We start from the raw sequence: 8,715 nt of genomic DNA, 5'->3' as shown, positions 1-8,715 counted from the left end.
GAACCAAATACATAAGCTCGCACAGTTCTCGATTCTCTCAATATTCTAAAATAAATTCTAAACTAATCTAAACTGATGCTCTCTCTGGTCTTATATAGATTTCCTCTCTTCACCGAGAAACTTCTAGTACCTTCGATTTTTCGAAATTGTTGGAAGGCATACGCAGTTACATAGGGGTCGGACCAGTTACAGTTGCATAAGTAGACCAAAATGTCGGCAAATTTGGTGATTTTTAACGATATGTTTATAAGGATCCGAAGTTTTACTAACGTTTATGTTATTTTAAAACTTTACTATCTTTCTTATTTTCCACTTCCGACCAGAATTAAATGCTTTAACTTGTTTATGCAAATTGTACTTGCTAACGCCCAAGTATTTAAGTTGTGGCTTTTTGCCAAGAGTTAGAGAGAGAGAGAGTAAGTGAGCCGCCTTGCCACTGCATTCTTACGAGTTCTCAATCAGTTGCTGCTTGCCTTTAAGGCCAGAGGTTTAGCCTTCTTGATATCTAAAACGTATTGTAGTTTCAGCAGTTTGAGTACTACCTACGTAACCTTTTAAAAAGGCCACTCTTAGTGTTAGTCATTTGTATACTAATTCAAAGTTAACTTTTAGTTAGAGTTTTTGTTAGTAGGTTTATATTTTTACGTTTAGACCACAAATGGTTGGTCTTTATCCCGTAGTACAGAGACCTGTAAAGTAATAGAGAATAAAGGGTTCAGTATACCCTTCCTACTTGTGTCGTCTATTCCACACATACTGGAACATAGCTTTAGTAAGCTCTGTACTCCTATTCAGGATACGTTCTGTTTCCAAAGCAAGTAAAAAGACATACAAGTCCTGATATCTTGCCTAATGTGGCGACAAAATTAGTCGCCGAAACTATTGCCAGCTCGCTTACGTTATTTACTTGAATATTAAATGGACTTACTCCTGTAACCCTGTTTTTCCGGCGATGCCTCACACTTTTGAGGAATTTCGTATTAGATTGCACAAGAGATACTACAATTACATTTAATTTCATTTAATTTGTTTGCATATATGTAAAATTCGTACTAATATCATTAACATTTTAAAAACGAGTATTTCATATATCAGATTTGAGCCAATATGATCATTCAATAATAGGTAGTTGAACTAGAATGCAGTCAGTCATATCCGTTCCGTTTTGCTATAAATAGTAAAGTATAGGTAAATTTTAATAAGGCATAAAAAGTATACGTAAGTTTAAATAATATAATTTTTTGTAATTATATATTAAGCAATGAAATCATTCTCAGGTAGCTGTGACAACAGTTTTTTATGAGTTTCAATATTACTGATAATGCTATCTACAAATGTTGACTCTTTCTTCTAAACACTGCTAACAATGTGATAGGCAACCACCTATCAAATTCCAGCAGCTTTACGAAATTTCCCCAGGTACTGTACGATAATTCCCTACTCAAGGGTGAAAAAATTTCCCTCCTCTGTGTTAAAATCGTCTTTTTATCTTTCACGTTCCATTTACCTTGCATGCTGAATAGCAGAATGCGCTACCTTCAAGTGATTATTGTTCTCGCTTCCCACAATCATCTTTAACCGGTATAAAAGTCGCCTTTTAGTGTTTAATTTTCTGCGTCTCATAATCTCATATTTCAGTACCGTATTATTTGCACAATATATTTTCTTTTTACTATCAAAATATTTAAATTTCTATTCATGGTAAGCACTTTTTTTATTGTTTATAATTTATTATTGTTATCTGCAATTCTAATTTGTTTGTACCATTACTTATATTTTATACTGCGATAAAAATTCAAGAAAAAGAATTTTTATAGAATCCGAGAAAGTTCTGTAAATAGAACATTATATGTTTATTTAACTTAATTTTTTTTAGGTTCCATAAAAATTTTTCTTAAGGTACTAATTTTCCATATTAGAATTTAAAAATAAAAGCTCCTTTAGGATTTTCCCTAAGTGATGTGTTCATTAACACAGCAAAATCGTTTTCAGTATGTATCCTCTATTTAAGAGTTTCATTAAGAATTGTAAGTCAAAACGACCACGAAATCTTTCTTTATTTAACAAGTAAGAGAGTTTTGTTTAACTGAAGTAGAACGCAAATTAAATTAATATTCGTCACAGATATTTAAAATTTAAATGTTGAAAAAAATTACATACGCTTATTCATCAGTCATAAATAGCTTCAGGATTACCTATTAGGCAATAGTTACAGAAAAGACAAGACCCAAGATGGGAGGTAATATAGCTGAAAGGGAAAAAAAAACTGAGTTACTGGATACTCTGGAACTCAGGGACAATGCTTCCTAGTTTTATTATGCAAAAGAAACACAAATTTATTCTAACACTAAAATATAGCATTTTTAAGCATTCCTTACAATTTATGAGTCTTTCTAAAGCATAGATGAATCACTTTTATTTAATCATAGACTGTTATTTAAATATGTGAAGATATTTGTAAGCGAAATTAACTTTTTAGTGAACCCTTATTTCGTGATGTCAAACTTCCCTTGTGAAATATTTTATAGAGGCTGATAGAGCTTTCTGAAAATTCTGAAAGAATGTTATATGTAATCCTCTATATAAATATTTATAAAATTCTGTAACAATTTATCTATAGAATTCTATAGAAATACTGCTTTTCAAAACGATACAGAAATTTTACACCACCTTTCTAGAATGATATTTACAGAAATCTGCAATGGTTTTAAACCGTAATCAAAGCAAATTTGAAGTTTCTGATGCATTTTGAGGGACATAGAAGAGCAAAAATTAGCATTTTTATTCTTAAGTTTTGAATCATTTTTGAATGGTAAATTTTGCGTTCTTTTTTCTAGTTAAATATTTTTTATCTTTTAAATTTATGCGACATTTTGCGCAATTTTTTGTACAGTTTTGGTTATATAATAGAAAAATTAAGTCTTGTAAATGTGTTGAATAAATTTAAGCTATAAAATTAAGTAAAAGATTAAATTTAATGTTATTAGTTATAAGATTTTAATTAATGAAATAAATGCTATTAATTATTGTGTATGTACCCATAAGCTAAATCGTTTCTTAATTTTAATTAAACTTCATTATTATTTAACATGTATTTATTTTTATTTAAATATTTTTTTAATTAAATTGATGTTAAAATTTTTTGTTAGGAAAATGAAATCATGTCTATTTCAAGATTTTGTTCTAATCTCCATATCATTGATCATTTCAAAATTTAGACAAAGTTAAAAAGTTCTACTAAAAATCAAAATTTATTTCATTTTTTTTAATTCCGAAAAAAAAAAAAAAAAATATTGTTGATTTTATATTGCTTTCGAGCTTTTTCTTGTTTCTATGGGGTTTTTATAAGAAAACGGACTATCTTTACAGAACACTAAAGAAGCTGTATCTAAAGTTTTATATAAATCTCTAAAAAATCTTTGACCTAGTTTTATAGAAAATTGGACTATTATTCTAAGGGATTCTGAAAAAGATTAAAGCTGAATTTTTTATAGATTTCTATAAGAAATATTCCATTTTACTAAGGAATATGACAAACTTATTTCTTATATAATGGAATTCTACACCTTTATCTATACCACTATCTAGTGATATCATCATATGCTACTGAATCGTAAAGCTGATGGATATAGTGTGAAATATCTGCAGTTATACGTACTCAATAATAGTTAATTACACAATAATAGTCAATCGCTTTAGTTAACTGACTAGTCGTAATTAACTATCACCGTAATTCCTCGCGCATTTTTCTTCCCCCCCCCTTTTTTTAGCTAATTTTATCGCAAGAAAATAAAGAGGGGAAAATTATGCGAGTCTATTAATTTCTGAAGGACGCAGTTACAGTAAGATCATAACAAATGAAAAGTAGTCATGGATAAAATACTGGTAATTGTAACAATATTATTTCTTAAAAAAAAAAAAAAAAAAAAAAAAAAAAGGCTGGTGTGTACACCACATGACTTCCTTATACAAAATATTAAATTATACGCAATTTTTCCCGTATTTCATTTAAACTTATTTCCTCAAATTTAATTATTCAATTAATTCAGCTCTTTTTTCGCGGCATGGCAAAAATACGTAAAAACTCAAACTATTTTCATTAAAAATTAAAAGATATAGAAAAACATAAAAGAACAAATAAAGTTAAAATAATTTTTTAAAAAAATTAAAATTAAAATTACAGTTTCTACGCAAAAACAAGCAATTCGGCCAGCAGGCAAGAAGACAGACTTTTCGGTGCATAAAACTGAAAGTTTCCTTTTGGTCCCACTCGGCAAAAAGACTATGAAGGTGCAGAAAGATTTAATTCACTCTTCTGCTAAGATTCAAATGTAAACAAATATGGCTGCTATGGTAAAACATATTAGGCTTAGTCGCACTTGAAAAACTTTTAAATTGTTGATAATTCTACAACTATTACATGCAGCTTAACTAAAGGTATAAAACCTTAACTGGAAGATAACAACAGCATAATTCAATCATTTTTAAAGCAAACGCGCACAATTTAGCAATATGTAAGAATATAAAAAACTGAGCTCACTGAGCTGAGTTACAGAGTGAGTATATATGAGTTGAGAAAAGTTGAAGATGATGTAAGAAAATAATGAGCTCAGTAAATAAGGAGCAATCCTTTTCCAACACAAAAGAACATTTAATAATATAAAAAGCTGCAGATAAAGTTAGGATTTTAATAGTGGATTAGCGCCTTATCGCGCAAGATGAACACAATGTCAAAACAGTAACTCAGCGCCTACTCGCGCGCGCGATCAGAACAAAGTTATTTTTTTATCACCTGTCTTGCACTGTCTGCAGTTGCGCAGGCGATGAGTTTTTCCGGTCAGGTGATGCCCTCTGGTGGCTGTAGGACTTACTGATACTACATATATATATATTTATATATTTTTGGTGGGAGCGATTACAACCAAAAAGGGAGGTTACAACTGCATGTTATACCAGTCCTATTCACAAAATTTCAACGTTCTGAAGCTACTCGTTTCTGAGTTATGCGGGATACATTCATACGTACTAACGTCCAGACACCACGAAAATATCCCTTCTGAATACATAATCAGTTTTATAATTCATTTGGGAAAAAGAGTCCTTTATTCTGTCCTTACATACAGATGTTACGCAAAAACATTATTAAATTGCATTCGATATCGTCAAAATGGATCATTTCATTGAAATATATAGTAGCTATAATATATATTGAAATATATATTGAATAATATATATTGAAATATATAGTATTCGCGATTACAATACTTCCTTTCCTTCGCACAAGGAAGTAAAAAGCATTCCAATACAAATGCATAGTAATATTAACATTGCAATATCTGACAGTTATTAAGCCGATATCTGACAATTATTGAGTCAGACACATCGCACGGCTCAGTTACCTTGTAAAGCCGCAAGGGCACCTCACATGACTGAATCTTGAAAAAGACATCGGAAGAACAAAGGACAACGAGTCGAACAAAAGAGCTGGATTTCGAAAAATCTAACATATTGGCAGTGCATAATGCTACAATGAACTGGAACTTAAATAACAGAAATAAAGTGAAATCACATAATTGGAAAGTTTCTTAAGAGTAAGAACATCTGCCACGTCCAGGAAGATTCATGAAAAATCTGCACAAAATACGTTTCATATGATAAATGCAAGTGAAAATGAAATGCATGAAGTACTAATGCAAAAAAAGCAAATACAATTTGAACACACTGAATACAAATAAAAATTATTGAGGGAATAAATACAATTTACCAATAAACTAGACCTCAGAGGGAATAACCATGTACAACAGAGGAAGGGGAAAACTGTGCAGATATTTTTAAAATTTTCAGAACTTTAGCATTAAAAAGCTAGAGGGAAAATATGTGAGGAAATATGATATATCAAATATTCACTATTATATGTTGTTGTAATTAACTGGCATGATAACATATCAGTTATTATACCATACAAAAATAACTTTTACAATTACTGAATCGTATGATTACGAGGAATAGTGTTGACAAGCAACATCCTGAAAACCTTACGAGGTTTCACTCTCAATCCAACTGAGCATATAGCGTTGCTATGAAATTTTATACAGGGTGATCGTAAATGCTTAACCACAATAAATACTGGTAATAAATACTGGATAAATACTAGACTTAATGTTATACGGCCGTATTGTTACTTGCTTGCTATTATACGCCGATGATCTTAAATAAGTGCCAATTCTGTGCAGCTTATTTTAGTTAGTATTAGATTAGTTTTATGTTTTCTATCTTGAGTTAAACTCCAAGGGGAGGCTTACAGTAAAAAGTAAACTTTTCATTTACTTTGAATTGGAATTAAGTGTAATTTAACCCTTCTTTGGACTTCTCACGTATAAGAACTCAGTGACTAGTCGCTACACAGCTCTTCAGTATTCCAACTGTCAAGGAAATTCAATTAAGCTAGAATATTACAACCTTATAAAATACGTAAAAAGAGGAAAAGTGGTTTATGAAACAAAGAAAATTATACATTATTGCATATTCTGAGCGGCAGGTAAACGTCAAAAAGTGTTCTCACCTAAAAAATAAACAAAACGGAGAGATATCTCTTATCAATCCTATCGCATGCATGTTCATTGTAAAACGTTATCCATTGTATGTTATCTCAGTTACAAGTTATTCCTTAGATAAGACAGCTGACTTTTTTTTTTTTTTTTTTACTATTTTTAGGCTGGTGCGTGACAAAATGGCTACCTACAGAAAATGGGATCATTCGGAAATTCATCTCTGTACATTTTCATGTATGTATGATATCTAAAAATTACATCTCGATTAATCAAATCTCTGAAATTTTATTTTCTACTGTATAATGACATTTTTAGTCCACTTTCTGTCATTTAGTTTTCATCTCTCCTGCTTTTTTCAGTTAACCTAATGTCTCTACAGTGGCGCCCGAACTAAAAGGGTGGTGGATGATGATTTTTTCCACCCAGGATTTAGCGATTGTGTCCCCTAAAAACCCCAGTCGCCCTTTAAAAGAAGGAGTTTATAAGGTATTTCTCCCACCTTCTTGGCGTGCTTTCGTGGTGTAGTGGTTCTGCACGCTGGGTTGGTATTCCAGAGGTCCGTGTTCGATTTCCGGCGAAGGCGTTTGCTAATTTTTCATCCTTCCTGCTCCAAAAATTCCTAATGTCTCTACAGATGTTAAAGCTCAAAACAACAAAACAGTAGAAACTTGCGGTCATGATTAATATAAATATTCATTTTGTTTTAGTTATGCATTTTGCGGCCACAAATATCTTACTCCAACTGCGCCTGATTCAGAACGTCACATTTATATTTTTGATATAATTGCGGAAGGAAGAGAATAGCACCGCAACGTTTGAACAGCAACAGAGGTAGAAGCAAATTGCTTAGTTATTTAGTGTGCAAGCTTAGTTTAAGAGAAAGATTTTGTTTGGAATTAGCTGTGTCATTGTCGTTATGTAAAAATCATATGATATGGATTAATCTAGAAATGATGCAGTCCAAAAACAATTATTACAAACAACTGATATTTTTAGAATGGAGAGAGCAAATACTGAAACTTAAATGAAGAATGAAAGGACTATTGCTGTCTTAATTTATAATTTTGCTTTACCAGTTTTTTTATTTTACATGTATGTATTTGTATTATTTATTATCTTCTTGTCGTCAAGCTCAAACATAGTAAAAAAGAATAAATTAAATGGCATTAAGTCATTTTGCCATAAACACTCGAAGATGATATTTAAGAGTAGTGCTGTGTTACCTTCGTGCTACACAGTTCGACCTGTATAGTTGATTAGGATTCAAAGATAAATATTTTACATTTTGCCGAAAGACAAAAGTCTGGTGCGCTGGAAATAAAAATGTTCTGTTTCAAGCATTATTGCCACTGCTTTCTTTCAAATCGCTCAGCATATTTGTAGGATTCTTACCTTAACTAGATATTAAGATTTTGAACTTTACTTAACTTCTTCTTTCTGTATTCCTCACTAGAGTACAAATTAGTTTTAAGTGTATTTAAGCTGGGAAGCTCTTCGACCTTAGTCGGAGAGAGAGAGTTTCTGGTACTCGCGTAGCATTTTTAGATTCTGTTAGTTCTGTCTAAATGTAGTTATCCCAGCTTCTTTGCCCACCAGCGACCGAGCGGTAAAGTCGCTGAACACTGGTAGTTCGGTCCGAGGTTCGAATCCCGCGAACGGGCTGGCTGCATGGGCGTTTTCGTGGTTTTCCCCATGTGTAGCGTGTATACGAGTCAGTTTCCTTAGAAAGTTCTCCACGAAGGCATCCCTCCCCTTAGGCAGATAGCCCTAGTGTACTTTCCCATAATTAAATAAACCAAACCAAACCAAACCCAGCTTCTTCATTGTCTAGGCAGATAGCCCTCGTGTGCTTTGCCGTAACCAAATAAACCCACACCCTCTTCATTCTCTTTCAGCCGATACTTTTAAACTTGCACACTGGTAAATTATTGGAGCTTAGTACTTGACTGTATGGTCTTACACTATTTTAAGAAGTCTGTTAAGAAGTCTGCCTTACACTGTTTAAATGTCTTTTATTGATTATTGTACATCGCCACAAATAGTGGTAGTACCACTATTTGGGATGATACGCCTCAAGTGGCACGAGTTGTGCCTGTTGAAAGTCATTTTAATAAAAGTGTTGTTTAAAAACTTTCGTAAATGTTAGTCATACTATTTCATGTAT

The 8,715-nt window shown here is 31.9% G+C and overlaps 1 protein-coding gene across 1 annotated transcript in view; it reads left to right on the top strand.

The window, feature by feature from the left end:
• The first annotated feature begins 1,499 nt into the window (after positions 1–1,499).
• LOC118192011 (uncharacterized) overlaps positions 1,500–8,715 on the top strand; it is an 88,337-nt gene continuing 81,121 nt past the window's right edge. The window contains exons 1-2 of the mRNA XM_035362890.2: positions 1,500–1,701; positions 6,715–6,785. Coding sequence (XP_035218781.1) covers positions 6,748–6,785 — 38 coding nt within the window. The 5' untranslated portion in view covers positions 1,500–1,701; positions 6,715–6,747. The remainder of the gene's footprint in view (positions 1,702–6,714; positions 6,786–8,715) is intronic.

This window comes from Stegodyphus dumicola, chromosome 10 (genome assembly GCF_044657685.1).
Source record: "Stegodyphus dumicola isolate Sdum_Otavi_A_Nest chromosome 10, ASM4465768v1".
NCBI lineage: Eukaryota > Metazoa > Arthropoda > Arachnida > Araneae > Eresidae > Stegodyphus > Stegodyphus dumicola.
Note: the sequence above shows the minus strand (reverse complement) of the source record. Positions and strands in the feature narration are given on the sequence as shown.